At 45.1% G+C, this 25,950-nt stretch overlaps 1 protein-coding gene across 1 annotated transcript in view; it reads left to right on the forward strand.

The window, feature by feature from the left end:
* Positions 1-25,950, forward strand: part of inpp5d (inositol polyphosphate-5-phosphatase D) — a 177,977-nt gene that overhangs the window by 75,208 nt on the left and 76,819 nt on the right. Inside the window, exons 8-13 of the mRNA XM_067995537.1 lie at positions 299-376; positions 771-894; positions 2,390-2,496; positions 4,905-5,007; positions 6,918-7,114; positions 15,499-15,616. Coding sequence (XP_067851638.1) covers positions 299-376; positions 771-894; positions 2,390-2,496; positions 4,905-5,007; positions 6,918-7,114; positions 15,499-15,616 — 727 coding nt within the window. The remainder of the gene's footprint in view (positions 1-298; positions 377-770; positions 895-2,389; positions 2,497-4,904; positions 5,008-6,917; positions 7,115-15,498; positions 15,617-25,950) is intronic.

The raw sequence follows: 25,950 nt of genomic DNA on the forward strand, positions 1-25,950 counted from the left end.
AAACTGATTTCAGATTCTCAAACTTCCATGATGGGATTTGAATTCATGTCCCTGGATTACTAGGCTAGTACTGTAACCACTACACTACCATACATAGTTGTCAAAAGTCCTACAACACACATTGCCTAGGCTCACAATGAAGAATGATCACTTGGGTGAGGTATCAGATGGAGGACAACCCCTGTGGAACTTGAGAGTCAGCACCTCAGGAGAGGAGAGAAAATTGGCAAGAGAAAAATTGAGTGGGAGCACATTGATTAATTTCTATCCCATTCTTTCCCTAATTCACTTTGCACAGGTGAAAGATTATGAGCCCGAGGCTACAGACACAGATGTTGAAGAACAGCACTCCGAAATTGCGCCTGTAACTTTCGAGGTAAGCACATTCTGCTAATCAGCGTTTTTCAGTAACACTCACGAAGTCAAAGGCTGTTGTTTAGAAATAGAAAGTTTGTACAGAGACTCCCCTCATGCCTTCTCCAAGGTCTTTCAAAACGGCCATCATCTCCCCCACTTCTCAAAAAACCCCGCCCTCAACCTCTCTGTCCTGACAAACAACCTCCTCATCTTCAACCTCCCTTTTCTCTTCATGTAGCAGGTCAAAGGTTAGAGTTCAACCGACGGGAAGGAGAGGAGCAGGTCAAAGGTTAGAGTTCAACCGACGGGAAGGAGAGGAGCAGGTCAAAGGTTAGAGTTCAACCGACGGGAAGGAGAGGAGCAGGTAAAAGGTTCAGATTCACTGAAGAGGATCTCTTCATTTTATTTTTCAGGTGAAATTGGACAGTTTTGGAATTTTCCTGAAAATCCAATTGAAAGTGGATATAGAACATGGGAAATTAATTGTCAAGAAATCAAAGGACGGGCCGGAGGACAAGTTTTACAGTCACAACAAAAGTAAGAATTCTGATCAATGGCCTTTCACATCTACCTCCACTTATTACATTACTGTCTAACCAAGTCTGTAACTCACACCATTGCTTATTTCGACCTCCTCTGAAGACATTTCTCGGGCACACATGCAGTGTTCCAGCCATCCACTGCACCCAAATATAAATAACCCCACTTACCTTGTTGCAGTGCCAGTTATGCTCCCACCTTTTCACGTGACCCCTGATCTGCTGTCTGGTCTGATTCACACACTAAGCCAGCACAATCCTTCAGCATGCTTTTGTCTTGACATGAGCATCTCTCCCTCTCTCTCATGATATCCCTCGATTCCCCCAGTATATCCTTATGGTTCCTGGTGTCTCTGGTTTGTCATGGTGTTTCTGTAAAGTTACTGACATCTATTGGCTGCCCCTGGGTCTCTATATGGCTATTGATGTCTCTGGGCTATGTTGGGTGTCTGTATGGTCACTGCGCCCCTTGGTTTCCCCTGGTGAGAAATAAAGAACGAATGACTTGCATTTATATAGCACCTTTCACTACCTCAGGAGGCCCCAAAGCGCTTTACAGCCAATGATTTACTTTTGAAGTGTAGTCACTGTTGTAATGTAGGAAATTTGTGCACAGCAAGGTCGCACACACAGCAATATGATAATGACCACATAATCAATTGGTTGTGGGATAAATGTTGGCCAGGACAGCGGGGAGAACTCCCCTGCTCTTCTTCGAAATAGTGCTCTGAGTTTTAGGTCCACCTGAGGGAGCAAACTGGGCCTCAGTTCAATGTCTCATCTGAAAGACAGCTCCCTCCAATATTGCAGCACTGCCTCAGTACTACACTGGAGTGACAGCCTAGATTTTGTGCTCAACTCTTTGGAGTTGGACTTGAACTCAAAACCTTCTGACTCAGAGGCAAGAGTGCCACCACTGAGCAACAGCTGACATGGCTGGTACATCTGTACGGTTATAGACGTCTGGTTTGCCCTATCATATCTATATGATTACTGACTCTATTGGCTATCTTGGGATATCTGTATGGTTACTAACTCTATTGGCTATCCTGGGATATCTGGATGGTTACTGATGTCTTCTGGCTATGCCAGGTATCTGTGTGATTACTGATGCTCCTTAGCTGTCTTGGGGTATCTTTATGGTTACTAATGACCTTTGGCTGTCCCTAGGATATCTATGGTTACTGATTCCTCTTGGCTATTCCAAGCGTATCTGTATAGTTACTGAAGGCCCTTATTTAGTTACTGATGTTCCTCTGTTGTCCTGAGTTCTTGTTTTAACAACAGTCTGAAAGCAGCAACTTTGTGTACATCTCCTGATCACGTGGCACCAGGTTCTGCAAAATGTACCAAATAGAACCGGTCCAAGCCTATCCAGGTTGGGTCTCGGCGCTTGCTGGTACTAGAAATGCAAACACTCGACGTGCCTCAGAAGGGAACTGATCTGAAGCACTGGTGCACCTGTCTTCTCTCACTGACACAGTTCATCTCAGTTTTACAGTTAATCAAATCGCAGAAGTTCCAGAACAAGTTGGTGATCGTGATTGACTCGGAGGTGAAGAAGACACAACGGAAGGAGTATATCTTCACAGACTCCAAGGTATGTCATGAACACCTCACCATCGAAGTGAAAAGTCAATGATCCAATCACTTCATTCATTTCTTTTTCTAATTGTGGTGAGTTTTTTTTGTGCTCATCAAGGTGAAGGATGTTAGACGAAGGAAATTACCACATTACGTTTCAAACACTATCAGTATCAAAGAGGAAGAAAGAAAGACTGTATATTTATATAATGTCTTTCAAAACCTCAGGACATCCCAGAGATCTTCTCAACCATTGAAGTAGTTTGAAGTGTAGTCATTTTTTGCAGTGTAATGTGGGGAAATGCAGCAGCCAATTTGTAAGCAGCAAGATCCCACAAATAGCAATAGGATGAATGACCAGATAATGCTTTTTTAATGATGTTGGTTGCTCAACCAGTCCCTCTCCTCCACCTTTGATGCCCTTGTCTATAGTACAACCCTTACTATTTCCTATCCTGGTCATTCCCCTGTGATAGCCCTCATCTTGACTCCCTCAATCCAAGGGACACAGACTTGAGCATATCTGGTGCATAACTGATTTAGCCATTCATCACCAGATCTGGACCATATCTAGCACTATCTAGCCTCGCTCTCCACTGCCAAAAGCGTTCACTACTCCAGGATCATCCTGTAGAGCAAAGATTACCCCAGCTTATTTTTTCCACTACCAACCATCTCCTTAAACCCCTCTCCCCTGCCCCCTCCACCCTCACCTCCAACAATAAGTGTAAGAAGCTCATAGATTTATTTTATGTAACTAAGATTGAGACCATCTGATCAGCTTCCCACCTTCCCCTTGGTCACAAAGCAAAATCTCCACCAAAGCTCCCCCCTGCCCTAGCCATGAACCCATGTCTTTTTATAGCTTCTCTCTTATCTTCCCTAATGCCCGCTCTGAGCTCATCTTTTCCATGAGACCCTCTTGCTCTCTTGACTCCATTCCCACTAAACTGCTGACTACCCAATTTCCCTTCCTGATCCCCACACCAGCTGATGTTGTAAATAGTTCCCTCTCCTCAGGTATTGTCCCCCACCCTCAACCTCTTTGTCCGTACAAACTACTGCCCCATCTCCAATCTGACTTTCCTCTCCAAAGTCCTTGAACACGTTGTCACCTCTCAAATCTGTGCCCATCTTTCCTGCCACTCCATATTTGAATCTCTCTAATCAGGTTTCCGCCCCTGATACAGCACTGAAATGGCCCTATCCAAAGTCTGTGGCCATGACCATAGTGAACCTTGCCCCCCCCCCCCCCCCATGTCTGTAACCTCCTACAGCCCTATAAACCCCTCAGAGCTCTGTGTTCCTCCGACTGTGTTCTCGTGTATACCTCCTCCCCACTTTAGCGGCTGTGCCTTTAGCCGTCCAGGCCCCACCCTCTGGAATTCCTTTCCTAAATGCTTCCACCTCTCCGCCTCCCTCTCTCCCTTGAAGACCCCCCTTAAAACCCACCTCTTTGGCAAAGCTTTTGGTCACCCCCTCCTAATATCTCCTTCTGTGGCTTGGCGATCTTTTTTTGTATGATTACATTTCTATGAAGCGCCTTGGGACATTTTTCCACATTAAAGGCGCATGTTGTTAGTGTTCTTGTTGAGGGATAAATAATGGGCAGGACATCCAGATGAGCTACAGCATGGGTTATATACGGAGTAAAGCTCCCTCAATAACAGTATCACTGCCTCTCACTCTCTCAGAATCAGTGAGGGGTTGTGTTAGATACAGTGGCTGGGAAATTGGTCTTACGCTGGAACAAGCGCCCGGAGATGAAGGCCCGAGGCTCGCTGGAAATTGGGCCGAGGGCTTCATCTACATAACGTCGGCGAGCCGCGGACACCGATCAGGCGTCCCGTTGCGGCTCGCCATTCAGGACCCTGGAATATTTGTCCGGCTACGAATCAGAGCTGGCCCGCAGTGGGGGTGAGGGAGGGGGGTGGTGAGGGAGGCGGGTGAGTTGGCGAACATTGCTGCTCCTCCTGAATGCACGTTAAGGCAAGTATAAAGAAACAAAAGTTACCTTGACTTCGACGACCTCCAGTGGTTCACTTCAGGACCGCTGGTTAGGCCAATGTAGATCAGGAACAACTGAGTGGCGCAAGCTCCGCCCATTTTTTTTACCAAATTTGGCACCAGGGTCCTATAGTAGGCGTTAGGCCCCTAATTAGCATATTGAAGGGGCTTAATGCCCGTTTCAGGCAGGCGCCCAGGGCGCTTAGACATCCCCAGCTGCCATTTTGGCAATTAGTGCAGTCCTGGGGGGAAGGATTGAGTCGGGAGATCGTGCCTGGAAATTGCCCCCCGCCCCCAACTCTTATTTTTCACCAATACCAGTATCACTGACTCTCACTGATGTGTTAGAAACACTATCACGGCCTCTGGCACTGTTACTATGTGTTTTTGTACTTACCTCTGTCTCCGTCTTACCAGAAGCGGGAAGGTTTCTGCCAGCTCTTGCAGCTGATGAAGAATAAACATTCGGATTTTCCGGAGCCAGATATGATCAACATCTTCATTGGAACCTGGAATATGGGTAAGGGACACTGGAGGCTAGCTGTATTGGAGAGCAGGACAGTTATCTGTAATGGGCACAGAACAGTTACACTCCTGTAACGAACTCACAGCTCACTTATTCTGTGTGACATATTCTCCGTTGTCTGTTCTCCTGTGTAACACACTTCCAGCTCACTATTATCCTGTGTAACACGCTCCCAGCTCACTATTATCCTGTGTAACACGCTCCCAGCTCTCTAATATCCTGTGTAACACACTCCCAGCTCACTATTACCCTGTGTAACACGCTCCCAGCTCACTAATATCCTGTGTAACACGCTCCCAGCTCTCTAATATCCTGTGTAACACACTCCCAGCTCACTATTACCCTGTGTAACACGCTCCCAGCTCTCTAATATCCTGTGTGACACACTCCCAGCTCACTATTACCCTGTGTAACACGCTCCCAGCTCTCTAATATCCTGTGTGACGCGCTCCCAGCTCACTAATATCCTGTGTGACGCGCTCCCAGCTCTCTAATATCCTGTGTGACGCGCTCCCAGCTCTCTAATATCCTGTGTGACGCGCTCCCAGCTCTCTAATATCCTGTGTGACGCGCTCCCAGCTCTCTATTGTCCTTTAAGAACGGTGGGTTAGGCCACTCGTAGACCTGATTATCCTGATCACAGCAGACCCAGCTATAGCTGCGTTAAAGGCAGCCCAATTTAAAAAAAGACAATCCTCAGCCTGTCTTTTTAAAATGGGCAGTCCCTCTGAAGCCATCAGAGAGATAGATATGGCAGAGAGATACTTCATGGATGGTCAGCAGCAAGCCACTGCATGCAGGTTAATATTGAGGCACCCTTTTATAATTACTGTTATTCAACAGTTTATCATGAGGACTTTGTGCTTATCAAATTATTGTTTAATAAATCCTCTTGGCTGTTTGTAACCTAATCCACGATCTAGTGAATTGTTTATTTTAACACCTTTCAAAGTCAAGGGAGATCACGTGATATAATCATGTGATATAACTACTAGCTAATGGGTTCAGTAGGGTAGTGCTGATGTTACTGAACTAGTAATCCAGAGAATATGAGTTCAAATCCCACCATGGTAGTTTAAAAAATCTGGAAATAAAAAGCTGGTATTAGTAAAAGTGACCATGAGGTAAAAACCCAACCGGTTCACTCGTGTCCTTTAGAGAAGGAAACCTGCCATCCTTACCTGATCTGGCCTATTTGTGACTCCTGTCCCACACCAAAGTGGTTGATTCATCTCTCCTCTAAAGTGGACTAGCTAGTGCCTCACTTGTATCAAAAACTGCTACAAAGAATACCACACAGTCTGCAGCAGTACAAGAAGAAGGCCCACCACCACATTCTCTGGGCAGTAAATGCCCACATTCCCCACAATGAATTCAGTAATCGGGGTTTCACTGTTTAACCACCGGGCTTGCTACAAATTACCTGGATGCCAGGCAGGGAAAGGCACAAACCGGGTCATAGCGATCGAGGGCTTACCGACAGGAGAGGCCTGAGACACTGAACCCAAGAAAAATATCTGGACGTAAAACCCCTTCAAAATGCACTTCTTTTCTCCTGTCCCTGTGCTCGCTGACTCCTGGTCCAGCAATGCCTCGATTTTTAAATTCTCATCCTTGTGTTCAAATCCCACCAGGACCTCGCCCCTTCCTATTTCTGTAACCTCATCCAGCCCTACAACCCTCCGAGAACTGTGCGTTCCTCTAATTCTGGCCTCTTGTGCAGCCCCGATTTCCTCTCTCTGTTCCTTTAAGATGCTCCTTAAACCCTACCTCTTTGACCAAGCTTTCGATCACGTGTTCTAATATCTCCTATGTGGCTTGGTGTCAAATTTTGTCAGATAACGTGCCTTGGGACTTCTTACTACGTTAAAGGCGCTATACAAATGCAAGTTGTTGTTGTTCAGGTAATGCCTCACCTCCTGCGGACATAAAGTCATGGTTCCTGTGCCGAGGCCAAGGGAAAACCCGGGATGACACAGCCGCTGACATCCCACACGACATTTACGTTATTGGCACTCAGGAAGATACGCAGGGAGAGAAGGAATGGCTGGAACTGATCAAATCCACACTGAAAGACATCACCTATATAAAGTTTAAACACGTAAGTGCAATGAAGTGTATTTATATTCCATCCTCCATAGGGAGGGGGACAGGCAAGTGGAGTTGCTTTTGAGTCGATGTAACTCCAAGAGGACGCACATGGTAATCAAAGTTCATAGCCGAGGCAAACCCTAGGTGATTGATTTGGTAATCCCATACATGAACCAGTCTAGAGTAGTGTTAATGGTTGACCAGCTCATTAATGCAATATGGGGGGGACTACATAGAATTTACAGCACAGAAACAGGCCATTCGGCCCAACTGGTCTGTCCAGGTGTTAATGCTCCACATGAGCCTTCTCCCACTCTACTTCATCTAACCCTATCAGCATATCCTTCTATTCCTTTCTCTCTTATGTACTTATCTTCAGCATCTGAAGTAACGGACTTCAAGAGGACATAGACAGGCTGGTGAAATGGGCGGACACATGGCAGATGAGCAGAGAAGGTTAAGAGGGGATTTGATAAAAGTGTTCAAAATCATGAAGGGTTTAGATAAAGTAAATAAAGAGAAACTGTTCCCATTGGCGGAAGGGTTGAGAATCAAAGGGCACAGATTTAAGGTGATCGGCAAAAGAACCAAAGACAACATAAGGAAAAACGTTTTTACGCAGCAAGTCGTTATGATCTGGAATGCGCTGCCTGAAAGGGTGGTGGAAGCAGGTGCAATCATGGCTTTCAAAAAGGAATTGGATAAATACTTGAAAGGAAAAAATTTGCAGGGCTACGGGGTAAGAGCGGAGGAATGGGATTAACCGGATTGCTCTTAGAAAGAGCCGGCATGGGCTCGATGGGCCGAATGGTCTCCTCCTGTGTTGTAACCATTCTATGATTCTATCTAGCTTCTACTCAAAGGCATCTCTATGCAATTCACCTCAGCTACTCCATGTGGCAGCATGTCTACATTCTAACCTCTCTCTGGATAAAGAAGTTTCTCCTGAACTCCTTATTGGATTTATTAATGACTATCTTATATTTATGACCCCTAGTTTTTGATAGACCCATCGCTGAGTCCAAATAACCATGCAAACCAGTGTGTCAATGGGCAAGATGGTACGAGCTGCATATGCAGCCAGAAGCCCTGTCCTGGTAGACTTCATAATTTTAGCTGGTTGAACTCCAACAGTAGCCCTGCACACACCTTGGGGTTCCTAAGCCTCGCCCATCGCAAACCTGCGTCTAAGTTCCCTGGAATTAGGAAAGTGGGGCGTGTCCCTACAGAAAGAGATGGTGCACTCGGTATCAGGCAAATCCACCTGTGTGGATTTCTCATGATGGTCGACCACTCTTAATTCAAAGCTCCCTCTGCACTGTCCCAACCAATACTCACAGCCTAGGTACAGCAGAGGTTCGATGCAGAGTAAAGCTCTCTCGGCACCCCTATTGCACCAATGTGAAGTTTCTACATTTCCTACACCAACTGTCCTTCAGCCTGTCTCAGTGAGATTGCTAATTAGTGCTGATTGTCCTGTGGGCCCATGCCCAGTAGGGATTGAGAGTGCCCAAATTCAGTTAATGCCATACCTAGACAGGCAACAGACAGAGGAGACTTTGATCCCACCACCCTAGTTGGATATGAACCCAGCTTTCGGAGGTGGAAGCCAAGTGCCTGACTCATTGTGCCAGCCGACAGAGTAGATCTGCCATGCACCCAGCACTGTCACTGTTCATCTGATAAAGTGCCAGGATGCAAGAGCATGAAATCTGCTTTATAGTGGGTGATGCAGTGCATCTCAAAATCAATGCATGCCACCACATGACAGTGGGCATAGGCTCAGTCACATCATTCTACACATGGCTGACACACCTTTTCTGACCCCATCACTGTGGATAAATGGTGAACGAAGACCAGGTGCATCGCCATGGGAAAGGAGGAAATAACAGGAGGAGGATCCTCAGGGCAATTCTGCACTTCAAAGTTGTCTACTCACAGAGAGTGCACGGTGCAGGGTGACTGGGGACAAAAGAATATAAGGGCCAGAAAAGGCAGGGATCATTCCAACATCAATAAAAACCAAGATCACTGCCAACAGCAGCACTGCCAAAAACAGCAATATTTCCACCAACAGCACCTCTGCCAATATCGACACCAGCAGCACCAAAATCTCCACCAACAGCAAAAACACCTCCACCAACAGCAAAAACACCTCCAACAACAGTAAAAACACCTCCACCAACAGTAAAAACACCTCCACCAACAGTAAAAATACCTCCACCAACAGTAAAAACACCTCCACCAACAGTAAAAACACCTCCACCAACAGCAAAAACAACTCCATCAACAGCAAAAACACCTCCACCAACAGTAAAAATACCTCCACCAACAGTAAAAACACCTCCACCAACAGCAAAAACAACTCCATCAACAGCAAAAACACCTCCACCAACAGCAAGAACACCTCCACCAACAGCAAAAACACCTCCACCAACAGTAAAAACACCTCCACCAACAGCAAAAACACCTCCATCAACAACAAAAACATCACCACCAACAGTAAAAACACCTCCATCAACAGCAAAAACACCTCCATCAACAGCAAAAACACCTCCACCAACAGTAAAAACATCTCCACCAACAGTAAAAACACCTCCACCAACAGTAAAAACACCTCCACCAACAGTAAAAACACCTCCACCAACAGCAAAAACACCTCCATCAACAGCAAAAACACCTCCACCAACAGTAAAAACACCTCCACCAACAGCAAAAACACCTCCATCAACAGCAAAAACATCTCCACCAACAGTAAAAACACCTCCACCAACAGTAAAAACACCTCCATCAACAGCAAAAACACCTCCACCAACAGTAAAAACACCTCCACCAACAGTAAAAACACCTCCACCAACAGCAAAAACACCTCCATCAACAGCAAAAACATCTCCACCAACAGTAAAAACACCTCCACCAACAGTAAAAACACCTCCAACAACAGTAAAAACACCTCCACCAACAGTAAAAACACCTCCACCAACAGTAAAAACATCTCCACCAACAGCAAAAACACCTCCATCAAAAGCAAAAACACCTCCACCAACAGTAAAAACACCTCCACCAACAGTAAAAACATCTCCACCAACAGCAAAAACACCTCCATCAACAGCAAAAACACCTCCACCAACAGTAAAAACACCTCCACCAACAGTAAAAACATCTCCACCAACAGTAAAAACACCTCCAACAACAGTAAAAACACCTCCACCAACAGTAAAAACACCTCCACCAACAGCAAAAACATCTCCACCAACAGTAAAAACACCTCCACCAACAGCAAAAACATCTCCACCAACAGTAAAAACACCTCCACCAACAGCAAAAACACCTCCACCAACAGCAGAAACACCTCCACCAACAGTAAAAACACCTCCACCAACAGCAAAAACACCTCCACCAACAGCAAAAACATCTCCACCAACAGCAAAAACACCTTCACCAACAGCAAAAACACCTCCACCAACAGTAACACCTCCACCAACAGCAAAAACATCTCTACCAACAGTAAAAACATCTCCACCAACAGCAAAAACACCTCCACCAACAGCAAAAACATCTCCACCAACAGCAAAAACATCTCCACCAACAGCAAAAACACCTTCACCAACAGCAAAAACACCTCCAACAACAGCAAAAACACCTCCACCAACAGCAAAAACACCTCCACCAACAGTAAAAACATCTCCACCAACAGTAAAAACACCTCCACCAACAGTAAAAACACCTCCACCAACAGTAAAAACACCTCCACCAACAGCAAAAACATCTCCACCAACAGTAAAAACACCTCCACCAACAGTAAAAACATCTCCAACAACAGCAAAAACACCTCCACCAACAGCAAAAACACCTCCACCAACAGCAAAAACACCTCCACCAACAGTAAAAACACCTCCACCAACAGTAAAAACATCTCCACCAACAGTAAAAACACCTCCACCAACAGTAAAAACATCTCCACCAACAGTAAAAACATCTCCACCAACAGTAAAAACACCTCCACCAACAGCAAAAACACCTCCACCAACAGTAAAAACATCTCCACCAACAGTAAAAACACCTCCACCAACAGTAAAAACACCTCCACCAACAGCAAAAACACCTCCACCGACAGTAAAAACATCTCCACCAACAGCAAAAACACCTCCACCAACAGCAAAAACACCTCCACCAACAGCAAAAACACCTCCACCAACAGCAAAAACACGTCCACCAACAGTAAAAACATCTCCACCAACAGTAAAAACACCTCCACCAACAGCAAAAACACCTCCACCAACAGTAAAAACACCTCCACCAACAGTAAAAACACCTCCACCAACAGCAAAAACACCTCCACCAACAGCAAAAACACCTCCACCAACAGCAAAAACACCTCCACCAACAGTAAAAACACCTCCACCAACAGCAAAAACACCTCCAACAACAGTAAAAACACCTCCACCAACAGTAAAAACACCTCCACCAACAGCAAAAACACCTCCACCAACAGTAAAAACACCTCCACCAACAGCAAAAACACATCCACCAACAGTAAAAACATCTCCACCAACAGTAAAAACACCTCCACCAACAGTAAAAACACCTCCACCAACAGCAAAAACACCTCCACCAACAGTAAAAACACCTCCACCAACAGTAAAAACACCTCCACCAACAGCAAAAACACCTCCACCAACAGCAAAAACACGTCCACCAACAGCAAAAACACCTCCACCAACAGTAAAAACACCTCCACCAACAGTAAAAACACCTCCACCAACAGCAAAAACACCTCCACCAACAGCAAAAACATCTCCACCAACAGTAAAAACACCTCCACCAACAGTAAAAACACCTCCACCAACAGCAAAAACACCTCCACCAACAGTAAAAACACCTCCACCAACAGTAAAAACACCTCCACCAACAGTAAAAACATCTCCACCAACATTAAAAACACCTCCACCAACAGCAAAAACATCTCCACCAACAACAAAAAACATCTCCACCAACAGTAAAAACACCTCCACCAACAGTAAAAACACCTCCACCAACAGCAAAAACACCTCCACCAACAGCAAAAACACCTCCACCAACAGTAAAAACACCTCCACCAACAGTAAAAACACCTCCACCAACAGCAAAAACACCTCCACCAACAGCAAAAAACATCTCCACCAACAGTAAAAACACCTCCACCAACAGTAAAAACACCTCCACCAACAGCAAAAACACCTCCACCAACAGCAAAAACACCTCCACCAACAGTAAAAACACCTCCACCAACAGTAAAAACATCTCCACCAACATTAAAAACACCTCCACCAACAGTAAAAACACCTCCACCAACAGTAAAAACACCTCCACCAACAGCAAAAACACCTCCACCAACAGCAAAAACATCTCCACCAACAGTAAAAACACCTCCACCAACAGTAAAAACACCTCCACCAACAGCAAAAACACCTCCACCAACAGTAAAAACATCTCCACCAACAGCAAAAACACCTCCACCAACAGCAAAAACACCTCCACCAACAGTAAAAACACCTCCACCAACAGTAAAAACACCTCCACCAACAGCAAAAACATCTCCACCAACAGCAAAAACACCTCCACCAACAGTAAAAACACCTCCACCAACAGTAAAAACACCTCCACCAACAGCAAAAACAGCTCCACCAACAGCAAAAACACCTCCACCAACAGCAAAAACACCTCCACCAACAGTAAAAACATCTCCACCAACAGTAAAAACATCTCCACCAACAGTAAAAACACCTCCACCAACAGCAAAAACACCTCCACCAACAGCAAAACACCTCCACCAACAGCAAAAACACCTCCACCAACAGTAAAAACACCTCCACCAACAGTAAAAACATCTCCACCAACAGTAAAAACACCTCCACCAACAGTAAAAACACCTCCACCAACAGTAAAAACACCTCCACCAACAGTAAAAACACCTCCACCAACAGTAAAAACACCTCCACCAACAGTAAAAACATCTCCACCAACAGTAAAAACATCTCCACCAACAGTAAAAACACCTCCACCAACAGTAAAAACACCTCCACCAACAGCAAAAACACCTCCACCAACAGTAAAAACACCTCCACCAACAGTAAAAACACCTCCACCAACAGTAAAAACATCTCCACCAACAGTAAAAACACCTCCACCAACAGTAAAAACACCTCCACCAACAGTAAAAACATCTCCACCAACAGTAAAAACATCTCCACCAACAGCAAAAACACCTCCACCAACAGCAAAAACACCTCCACCAACAGCAAAAACACCTCCACCAACAGTAAAAACACCTCCACCAACAGTAAAAACACCTCCACCAACAGCAAAAACACCTCCACCAACAGTAAAAACACCTCCACCAACAGTAAAAACACCTCCACCAACAGCAAAAACATCTCCACCAACAGTAAAAACACCTCCACCAACAGTAACACCTCCACCAACAGTAAAAACACCTCCACCAACAGTAAAAACATCTCCACCAACAGTAAAAACACCTCCACCAACAGTAACACCTCCACCAACAGTAAAAACACCTCCACCAACAGTAACACCTCCACCAACAGTAAAAACACCTCCACCAACAGTAAAAACATCTCCACCAACAGCAAAAACACCTCCACCAACAGTAAAAACATCTCCACCAACAGTAAAAACACCTCCACCAACAGTAAAAACACCTCCACCAACAGTAAAAACATCTCCACCAACAGTAAAAACATCTCCACCAACAGTAAAAACACCTCCACCAACAGTAAAAACACCTCCACCAACAGTAAAAACATCTCCACCAACAGTAAAAACACCTCCACCAACAGTAAAAACATCTCCACCAACAGTAAAAACATCTCCACCAACAGCAAAAACACCTCCACCAACAGTAACACCTCCACCAACAGTAAAAACACCTCCACCAACAGCAAAAACACCTCCACCAACAGTAAAAACATCTCCACCAACAGTAAAAACACCTCCACCAACAGCAAAAACACCTCCACCAACAGTAACACCTCCACCAACAGCAAAAACACCTCCACCAACAGCAAAAACACCTCCACCAACAGTAAAAACATCTCCACCAACAGTAAAAACACCTCCACCAACAGTAAAAACACCTCCACCAACAGTAAAAACACCTCCACCAACAGTAAAAACACCTCCACCAACAGCAAAAACACCTCCACCAACAGTAAAAACATCTCCACCAACAGTAAAAACACCTCCACCAACAGCAAAAACACCTCCACCAACAGTAACACCTCCACCAACAGCAAAAACACCTCCACCAACAGTAAAAACATCTCCACCAACAGCAAAAACACCTCCACCAACAGTAAAAACACCTCCACCAACAGTAAAAACACCTCCACCAACAGTAAAAACATCTCCACCAACAGTAAAAACATCTCCACCAACATCGAAAACACCTCCACCAACAGCAAAAACACCTCCACCAACAGTAAAAACACCTCCACCAACAGCAAAAACACCTCCACCAACATCAAAAACACCTCCACCAACAGTAAAAACACCTCCACCAACAGCAAAAACACCTCCACCAACATCAAAAACACCTCCACCAACAGTAAAAACACCTCCACCAACAGCAAAAACACCTCCACCAACAGTAAAAACACCTCCACCAACAGCAAAAACACCTCCACCAACAGTAAAAACACCTCCACCAACAGTAAAAACATCTCCACCAACAGTAAAAACACCTCCACCAACAGTAAAAACACCTCCACCAACAGTAAAAACACCTCCACCAACAGTAAAAACATCTCCACCAACAGCAAAAACACCTCCACCAACAGTAAAAACACCTCCACCAACAGTAAAAACATCTCCACCAACAGCAAAAACACCTCCACCAACAGTAAAAACACCTCCACCAACAGTAAAAACATCTCCACCAACAGCAAAAACATCTCCACCAACAGTAAAAACACCTCCACCAACAGTAAAAACACCTCCACCAACAGCAAAAACACCTCCACCAACAGTAAAAACACCTCCACCAACAGCAAAAACACCTCCACCAACAGCAAAAACACCTCCACCAACAGTAAAAACACCTCCACCAACAGTAAAAACACCTCCACCAACAGCAAAAACACCTCCACCAACAGTAAAAACACCTCCACCAACAGTAAAAACACCTCCACCAACAGCAAAAACACCTCCACCAACAGTAAAAACACCTCCACCAACAGTAAAAACACCTCCACCAACAGTAAAAACACCTCCACCAACAGTAACACCTCCACCAACAGTAAAAACACCTCCACCAACAACAAAATACATCACATGAAAAACAAAGTTTTGTTTCTCATTTCCAATGTTTCAGGTGTTCTTTTTCTTCCTTCACAGATCGCAACACAGACCCTGTGGAATATCCGGATAGTTATACTGGCAAAACCGGAACATGAAAATCGGATCAGTCACATTTCTACAAGCAGCGTCAAAACTGGGATCGCCAATGCTCTCGGTACGACAGTTTGTGGATCTTTAATTTGGGGAATAGTGTTGTGGGAAGGTAGTCTGCAGTTGGCTGCATTTACTGAAGGTGTTTTTCAAGCTGAATGGGACTATGGGAAGAGTTGGGTTGCCATGGGTTAGGCACCATACTTTCACACTGTGAGATGGGTGGGACAGTGGGTCAGACACTGTCCTTTCACACTCTGGAACTGGATGGAAAGGTTGGCTAGACACTGTCTTTTTACACTGTCTGGGACTGCTCTGTCCGTTCACCTCCATGACCTCAGTTCAAATCCAAACCAATCTGAAGTGATGAATGTCTCCAGGCTGTAAGAGTTCTGTTTGAATAACTTGGAACAATCTCTGGTGGTTGGATGTGGAGGATTCAGCTGGTAGGTAGTTGGATGTGGAGTATTGGGACGGTTGGGTATTGGATGTGGAGGATTCAGCTGGTAGGTAGTTGGATGTGGAGTATTCGGATGGTTGGTTGTTGGATGTGGAGTATTCGGATGGTTGGTTGTTGGATGTGGAGTATTTGGATGGTTGGTTGTTGGATGTGGAGTATTGGGATGGTTGGTAGTTGGATGTGGAGTATTCGGATGGTTGGTTGTTGGATGTGGAGTATTGGGATGGTTGGTTGTTGGATGTGGAGTATTCGGATGGTTGGTTGTTGGATGTGGAGTATTCGGATGGTTGGTTGTTGGATGTGGAGTATTTGGATGGTTGGTAGTTGGATGTGGAGTATTTGGATGGTTGGTAGTTGGATGTGGAGTATTTGGATGGTTGGTAGTTGGATGTGGAGTATTCGGATGGTTGGTTGTTGGATGTGGAGTATTCGGATGGTTGGTAGTTGGATGTGGAGTATTGGGATGGTTGGAAGTTGGATGTGAAGTATTTGGATGGTTGGTAGTTGGATATGGAGTATTGGGATGGTTGGTTGTTGGATGTGGAGTATTGGGATGGTTGGTTGTTGGATGTGGAGTATTGGGATGGTTGGTAGTTGGATGTGGAGTATTCGGATGGTTGGAAGTTGGATGTGAAGTATTTGGATGGTTGGTAGTTGGATATGGAGTATTGGGATGGTTGGTTGTTGGATGTGGAGTATTCAGATGGTTGGTTGTTGGATGTGGAGTATTCGGATGGTTGGTTGTTGGATGTGGAGTATTCGGATGGTTGGTAGTTGGATGTGGAGTATTCGGATGGTTGGTTGTTGGATGTGGAGTATTCGGATGGTTGGTTGTTGGATGTGGAGTATTTGGATGGTTGTAATTGGATGTGGAGTATTCGGATGGTTGGTTGTTGGATGTGGAGTATTGGGATGGTTGGTAGTTGGATGTGGAGTATTCGGATGGTTGGTTGTTGGATGTGGAGTATTCAGATGGTTGGTTGTTGGATGTGGAGTATTTGGATGGTTGGTTGTTGGATGTGGAGTATTCGGATGGTTGGTTGTTGGATGTGGAGTATTCAGATGGTTGGTTGTTGGATGTGGAGTATTCGGATGGTTGGTAGTTGGATGTGGAGTATTCGGATGGTTGGTTGTTGGATGTGGAGTATTCAGATGGTTGGTTGTTGGATGTGGAGTATTTGGATGGTTGGTTGTTGGATGTGGAGTATTGGGATGGTTGGTTGTTGGATGTGGAGTATTTGGATGGTTGGTAGTTGGATGTGGAGTATTTGGATGGTTGGTTGTTGGATGTGGAGTATTTGGATGGTTGGTAGTTGGATGTGGAGTATTTGGATGGTTGGTTGTTGGATGTGGAGTATTGGGATGGTTGGTTGTTGGATGTGGAGTATTTGGATGGTTGGTAGTTGGATGTGGAGTATTCGGATGGTTGGTAGTTGGATGTGGAGTATTCGGATGGTTGGTTGTTGGATGTGGAGTATTTGGATGGTTGGTAGTTGGATGTGGAGTATTTGGATGGTTGGTAGTTGGATGTGGAGTATTCGGATGGTTGGTTGTTGGATGTGGAGTATTTGGATGGTTGGTAGTTGGATGTGGAGTATTTGGATGGGTGGTAGTTGGATGTGGAGTATTTGGATGGTTGGTAGTTGGATGTGGAGTATTCGGATGGTTGATTGTTGGATGTGGAGTATTTGGATGGTTGGTAGTTGGATGTGGAGTATTTGGATGGTTGGTAGTTGGATGTGGAGTATTCGGATGGTTGGTTGTTGGATGTGGAGTATTTGGATGGTTGGTAGTTGGATGTGGAGTATTCGGAAGGTTGGTAGTTGGATGTGGAGTATTTGGATGGTTGGTTGTTGGATGTGGAGTATTCGGATGGTTGGTTGTTGGATGTGGAGTATTCGGATGGTTGGTTGTTGGATGTGGAGTATTTGGATGGTTGGTAGTTGGATGTGGAGTATTCGGAAGGTTGGTAGTTGGATGTGGAGTATTTGGATGGTTGGTAGTTGGATGTGGAGTATTTGGATGGTTGGTAGTTGGATGTGGAGTATTCGGATGGTTGGTTGTTGGATGTGGAGTATTCGGATGGTTGGTAGTTGGATGTGGAGTATTCGGATGGTTGGTTGTTGGATGTGGAGTATTTGGATGGTTGGTAGTTGGATGTGGAGTATTTGGATGGTTGGTAGTTGGATGTGGAGTATTCGGATGGTTGGTTGTTGGATGTGGAGTATTTGGATGGTTGGTTGTTGGATGTGGAGTATTCGGATGGTTGGTTGTTGGATGTGGAGTATTGGGATGGTTGGTAGTTGGATGTGGAGTATTCGGATGGTTGGTTGTTGGATGTGGAGTATTTGGATGGTTGGTTGTTGGATGTGGAGTATTTGGATGGTTGGTTGTTGGATGTGGAGTATTCGGATGGTTGGTTGTTGGATGTGGAGTATTCGGATGGTTGGTTGTTGGATGTGGAGTATTTGGATGGTTGGTAGTTGGATGTGGAGTATTTGGATGGTTGGTAGTTGGATGTGGAGTATTGGGATGGTTGGTAGTTGGATGTGGAGTATTCGGATGGTTGGAAGTTGGATGTGAAGTATTTGGATGGTTGGTAGTTGGATATGGAGTATTGGGATGGTTGGTTGTTGGATGTGGAGTATTCAGATGGTTGGTTGTTGGATGTGGAGTATTCGGATGGTTGGTTGTTGGATGTGGAGTATTCGGATGGTTGGTAGTTGGATGTGGAGTATTCGGATGGTTGGTTGTTGGATGTGGAGTATTCGGATGGTTGGTTGTTGGATGTGGAGTATTTGGATGGTTGTAATTGGATGTGGAGTATTCGGATGGTTGGTTGTTGGATGTGGAGTATTGGGATGGTTGGTAGTTGGATGTGGAGTATTCGGATGGTTGGTTGTTGGATGTGGAGTATTCAGATGGTTGGTTGTTGGATGTGGAGTATTTGGATGGTTGGTTGTTGGATGTGGAGTATTCGGATGGTTGGTTGTTGGATGTGGAGTATTCAGATGGTTGGTTGTTGGATGTGGAGTATTTGGATGGTTGGTAGTTGGATGTGGAGTATTCGGATGGTTGGTTGTTGGATGTGGAGTATTCAGATGGTTGGTAGTTGGATGTGGAGTATTTGGATGGTTGGTTGTTGGATGTGGAGTATTCGGATGGTTGGTTGTTGGATGTGGAGTATTCAGATGGTTGGTTGTTGGATGTGGAGTATTTGGATGGTTGGTTGTTGGATGTGGAGTATTGGGATGGTTGGTTGTTGGATGTGGAGTATTTGGATGGTTGGTAGTTGGATGTGGAGTATTTGGATGGTTGGTTGTTGGATGTGGAGTATTTGGATGGTTGGTAGTTGGATGTGGAGTATTTGGATGGTTGGTTGTTGGATGTGGAGTATTGGGATGGTTGGTTGTTGGATGTGGAGTATTTGGATGGTTGGTAGTTGGATGTGGAGTATTCGGATGGTTGGTTGTTGGATGTGGAGTATTTGGATGGTTGGTAGTTGGATGTGGAGTATTTGGATGGTTGGTAGTTGGATGTGGAGTATTCGGATGGTTGGTTGTTGGATGTGGAGTATTTGGATGGTTGGTAGTTGGATGTGGAGTATTTGGATGGTTGGTAGTTGGATGTGGAGTATTTGGATGGTTGGTAGTTGGATGTGGAGTATTCGGATGGTTGATTGTTGGATGTGGAGTATTTGGATGGTTGGTAGTTGGATGTGGAGTATTTGGATGGTTGGTAGTTGGATGTGGAGTATTCGGATGGTTGGTTGTTGGATGTGGAGTATTTGGATGGTTGGTAGTTGGATGTGGAGTATTCGGAAGGTTGGTAGTTGGATGTGGAGTATTTGGATGGTTGGTAGTTGGATGTGGAGTATTTGGATGGTTGGTTGTTGGATGTGGAGTATTCGGATGGTTGGTAGTTGGATGTGGAGTATTCGGATGGTTGGTTGTTGGATGTGGAGTATTTGGATGGTTGGTAGTTGGATGTGGAGTATTTGGATGGTTGGTAGTTGGATGTGGAGTATTCGGATGGTTGGTTGTTGGATGTGGAGTATTTGGATGGTTGGTTGTTGGATGTGGAGTATTCGGATGGTTGGTTGTTGGATGTGGAGTATTTGGATGGTTGGTTGTTGGATATGGAGTATTCGGATGGTTGGTTGTTGGATGTGGAGTATTCGGATGGTTGGTTGTTGGATGTGGAGTATTGGGATGGTTGGTTGTTGGATGTGGAGTATTCGGATGGTTGGTAGTTGGATGTGGAGTATTTGGATGGTTGGTAGTTGGATGTGGAGTATTTGGATGGTTGGTAGTTGGATGTGGAGTATTTGGATGGTTGGTAGTTGGATGTGGAGTATTCGGATGGTTGGTTGTTGGATGTGGAGTATTCGGATGGTTGGTTGTTGGATGTGGAGTATTCGGATGGTTGGTTGTTGGATGTGGAGTATTTGGATGGTTGGTAGTTGGATGTGGAGTATTCGGATGGTTGGTTGTTGGATGTGGAGTATTCGGATGGTTGGTTGTTGGATGTGGAGTATTGGGATGGTTGGTAGTTGGATGTGGAGTATTTGGATGGTTGGTTGTTGGATGTGGAGTATTTGGATGGTTGGTTGTTGGATGTGGAGTATTCAGATGGTTGGTAGTTGGATGTGGAGTATTCGGATGGTTGGTAGTTGGATGTGGAGTATTTGGATGGTTGGTAGTTGGATGTGGAGTATTTGGATGGTTGGTAGTTGGATGTGGAGTATTCGGATGGTTGGTTGTTGGATGTGGAGTATTCGGATGGTTGGTTGTTGGATGTGGAGTATTCGGATGGTTGGTTGTTGGATGTGGAGTATTCGGATGGTTGGTAGTTGGATGTGGAGTATTCGGATGGTTGGTAGTTGGATGTGGAGTATTTGGATGGTTGGTTGTTGGATGTGGAGTATTTGGATGGTTGGTAGTTGGATGTGGAGTATTTGGATGGTTGGTAGTTGGATGTGGAGTATTCGGATGGTTGGTTGTTGGATGTGGAGTATTCGGATGGTTGGTTGTTGGATGTGGAGTATTGGGATGGTTGGTAGTTGGATGTGGAGTATTTGGATGGTTGGTTGTTGGATGTGGAGTATTTGGATGGTTGGTTGTTGGATGTGGAGTATTCGGATGGTTGGTAGTTGGATGTGGAGTATTCGGATGGTTGGTAGTTGGATGTGGAGTATTTGGATGGTTGGTAGTTGGATGTGGAGTATTCGGATGGTTGGTAGTTGGATGTGGAGTATTTGGATGGTTGGTAGTTGGATGTGGAGTATTCGGATGGTTGGTAGTTGCATGTGGAGTATTCGGATGGTTGGTTGTTGGATGTGGAGTATTCGGATGGTTGGTTGTTGGATGTGGAGTATTCGGATGGTTGGTAGTTGGATGTGGAGTATTCGGATGGTTGGTTGTTGGATGTGGAGTATTCGGATGGTTGGTAGTTGCATGTGGAGTATTCGGATGGTTGGTAGTTGGATGTGGAGTATTTGGATGGTTGGTTGTTGGATGTGGAGTATTCGGATGGTTGGTAGTTGGATGTGGAGTATTTGGATGGTTGGTTGTTGGATGTGGAGTATTCGGATGGTTGGTTGTTGGATGTGGAGTATTTGGATGGTTGGTTGTTGGATGTGGAGTATTGGGATGGTTGGTAGTTGGATGTGGAGTATTCGGATGGTTGGTTGTTGGATGTGGAGTATTGGGATGGTTGGTAGTTGGATGTGGAGTATTCGGATGGTTGGTTGTTGGATGTGGAGTATTTGGATGGTTGGTTGTTGGATGTGGAGTATTTGGATGGTTGGTTGTTGGATGTGGAGTATTCGGATGGTTGGTAGTTGGATGTGGAGTATTCGGATGGTTGGTTGTTGGATGTGGAGTATTTGGATGGTTGGTAGTTGGATGTGGAGTATTTGGATGGTTGGTAGTTGGATGTGGAGTATTGGGATGGTTGGTAGTTGGATGTGGAGTATTCGGATGGTTGGAAGATGGATGTGAAGTATTTGGATGGTTGGTAGTTGGATATGGAGTATTGGGATGGTTGGTTGTTGGATGTGGAGTATTCAGATGGTTGGTTGTTGGATGTGGAGTATTTGGATGGTTGATTGTTGGATGTGGAGTATTTGGATGGTTGGTTGTTGGATGTGGAGTATTCGGATGGTTGGTAGTTGGATGTGGAGTATTCGGATGGTTGGTTGTTGGATGTGGAGTATTTGGATGGTTGGTAGTTGGATGTGGAGTATTTGGATGGTTGGTAGTTGGATGTGGAGTATTGGGATGGTTGGTAGTTGGATGTGGAGTATTCGGATGGTTGGTTGTTGGATGTGGAGTATTGGGATGGTTGGTAGTTGGATGTGGAGTATTCGGATGGTTGGTTGTTGGATGTGGAGTATTCAGATGGTTGGTTGTTGGATGTGGAGTATTTGGATGGTTGGTTGTTGGATGTGGAGTATTGGGATGGTTGGTAGTTGGATGTGGAGTATTCGGATGGTTGGTTGTTGGATGTGGAGTATTTGGATGGTTGGTAGTTGGATGTGGAGTATTCGGATGGTTGGTTGTTGGATGTGGAGTATTTGGATGGTTGGTAGTTGGATGTGGAGTATTTGGATGGTTGGTAGTTGGATGTGGAGTATTTTGATGGTTGGTTGTTGGATGTGGAGTATTCGGATGGTTGGTAGTTGGATGTGGAGTATTTGGATGGTTGGTAGTTGGATGTGGAGTATTCGGAAGGTTGGTAGTTGGATGTGGAGTATTTGGATGGTTGGTAGTTGGATGTGGAGTATTTGGATGGTTGGTTGTTGGATGTGGAGTATTCGGATGGTTGGTAGTTGGATGTGGAGTATTCGGATGGTTGGTTGTTGGATGTGGAGTATTGGGATGGTTGGTAGTTGGATGTGGAGTATTTGGATGGTTGGTTGTTGGATGTGGAGTATTCGGATGGTTGGTTGTTGGATGTGGAGTATTTGGATGGTTGGTTGTTGGATGTGGAGCATTCGGATGGTTGGTTGTTGGATGTGGAGTATTCGGATGGTTGGTTGTTGGATGTGGAGTATTGGGATGGTTGGTTGTTGGATGTGGAGTATTTGGATGGTTGGTTGTTGGATGTGGAGTATTCGGATGGTTGGTAGTTGGATGTGGAGTATTCGGATGGTTGGTAGTTGGATGTGGAGTATTTGGATGGTTGGTAGTTGGATGTGGAGTATTCGGATGGTTGGTAGTTGGATGTGGAGTATTCGGATGGTTGGTAGTTGGATGTGGAGTATTTGGATGGTTGGTAGTTGGATGTGGAGTATTCGGATGGTTGGTAGTTGCATGTGGAGTATTCGGATGGTTGGTTGTTGGATGTGGAGTATTCGGATGGTTGGTTGTTGGATGTGGAGTATTCGGATGGTTGGTAGTTGGATGTGGAGTATTTGGATGGTTGGTAGTTGGATGTGGAGTATTCGGATGGTTGGTAGTTGCATGTGGAGTATTCGGATGGTTGGTTGTTGGATGTGGAGTATTCGGATGGTTGGTTGTTGGATGTGGAGTATTCGGATGGTTGGTAGTTGGATGTGGAGTATTCGGATGGTTGGTTGTTGGATGTGGAGTATTCGGATGGTTGGTAGTTGCATGTGGAGTATTTGGATGGTTGGTAGTTGGATGTGGAGTATTGGGATGGTTGGTAGTTGGATGTGGAGTATGGGATGGTTGGTTGTTGGATGTGGAGTATTGGGATGGTTGGTTGTTGGATGTGGAGTATTGGGATGGTTGGTTGTTGGATGTGGAGTATTCGGATGGTTGGTAGTTGGATGTGGAGTATTCGGATGGTTGGTAGTTGGATGTGGAGTATTCGGACGGTTGATTGTTGGATGTGGAGTATTCGGATGGTTGGTAGTTGGATGTGGAGTATTCGGATGGTTGGTAGTTGGATGTGGAGTATTCGGATGGTTGGTAGTTGGATGTGGAGTATTTGGATGGTTGATTGTTGGATGTGGAGTATTCGGATGGTTGGTAGTTGGATGTGGAGTATTCGGATGGTTGGTAGTTGGATGTGGAGTATTTGGATGGTTGGTAGTTGGATGTGGAGTATTCAGATGGTTGGTAGTTGGATGTGGAGTATTCGGATGGTTGGTTGTTGGATGTGGAGTATTTGGATGGTTGGTTGTTGGATGTGGAGTATTCGGATGGTTGGTAGTTGGATGTGGAGTATTTGGATGGTTGGTTGTTGGATGTGGAGTATTCGGATGGTTGGTAGTTGGATGTGGAGTATTCGGATGGTTGGTAGTTGGATGTGGAGTATTTGGATGGTTGGTTGTTGGATGTGGAGTATTCGGATGGTTGGTAGTTGGATGTGGAGTATTCGGATGGTTGGTTGTTGGATGTGGAGTATTCGGATGGTTGGTAGTTGGATGTGGAGTATTTGGATGGTTGGTAGTTGGATGTGGAGTATTTGGATGGTTGGTTGTTGGATGTGGAGTATTCGGATGGTTGGTAGTTGGATGTGGAGTATTCGGATGGTTGGTAGTTGGATGTGGAGTATTTGGATGGTTGGTTGTTGGATGTGGAGTATTCGGATGGTTGGTAGTTGGATGTGGAGTATTTGGATGGTTGGTTGTTGGATGTGGAGTATTCGGATGGTTGGTAGTTGGATGTGGAGTATTCGGATGGTTGGTTGTTGGATGTGGAGTATTTGGATGGTTGGTAGTTGGATGTGGAGTATTTGGATGGTTGGTAGTTGCATGTGGAGTATTGGGATGGTTGGTAGTTGGATGTGGAGTATTCGGATGGTTGGAAGTTGGATGTGAAGTATTTGGATGGTTGGTAGTTGGATATGGAGTATTGGGATGGTTGGTTGTTGGATGTGGAGTATTCAGATGGTTGGTTGTTGGATGTGGAGTATTTGGATGGTTGATTGTTGGATGTGGAGTATTTGGATGGTTGGTTGTTGGATGTGGAGTATTTGGATCGTTGGTAGTTGGATGTGGAGTATTTGGATGGTTGGTAGTTGGATGTGGAGTATTGGGATGGTTGGTAGTTGGATGTGGAGTATTCGGATGGTTGGTTGTTGGATGTGGAGTATTGGGATGGTTGGTAGTTGGATGTGGAATATTCGGATGGTTGGTTGTTGGATGTGGAGTATTCGGATGGTTGGTTGTTGGATGTGGAGTATTTGGATGGTTGGTTGTTGGATGTGGAGTATTTGGATGGTTGGTTGTTGGATGTGGAGTATTTGGATGGTTGGTTGTTGGATGTGGAGTATTTGGATGGTTGGTAGTTGGATGTGGAGTATTCGGATGGTTGGTAGTTGGATGTGGAGTATTGGGATGGTTGGTAGTTGGATGTGGAGTATTCGGATGGTTGGTTGTTGGATGTGGAGTATTGGGATGGTTGGTAGTTGGATGTGGAATATTCGGATGGTTGGTTGTTGGATGTGGAGTATTCGGATGGTTGGTTGTTGGATGTGGAGTATTTGGATGGTTGGTTGTTGGATGTGGAGTATTTGGATGGTTGGTTGTTGGATGTGGAGTATTGGGATGGTTGGTAGTTGGATGTGGAATATTCGGATGGTTGGTTGTTGGATGTGGAGTATTGGGATGGTTGGTAGTTGGATGTGGAATATTCGGATGGTTGGTTGTTGGATGTGGAGTATTGGGATGGTTGGTAGTTGGATGTGGAATATTCGGATGGTTGGTTGTTGGATGTGGAGTATTCGGATGGTTGGTTGTTGGATGTGGAGTATTTGGATGGTTGGTTGTTGGATGTGGAGTATTTGGATGGTTGGTAGTTGGATGTGGAGTATTCGGATGGTTGGTAGTTGGATGTGGAGTATTTGGACGGTTGATTGTTGGATGTGGAGTATTCGGATGGTTGGTAGTTGGATGTGGAGTATTCGGATGGTTGGTAGTTGGATGTGGAGTATTCGGATGGTTGGTAGTTGGATGTGGAGTATTT

Source organism: Heptranchias perlo, chromosome 13 (genome assembly GCF_035084215.1).
Source record: "Heptranchias perlo isolate sHepPer1 chromosome 13, sHepPer1.hap1, whole genome shotgun sequence".
NCBI classification, from domain to species: Eukaryota; Metazoa; Chordata; class Chondrichthyes; order Hexanchiformes; family Hexanchidae; genus Heptranchias; species Heptranchias perlo.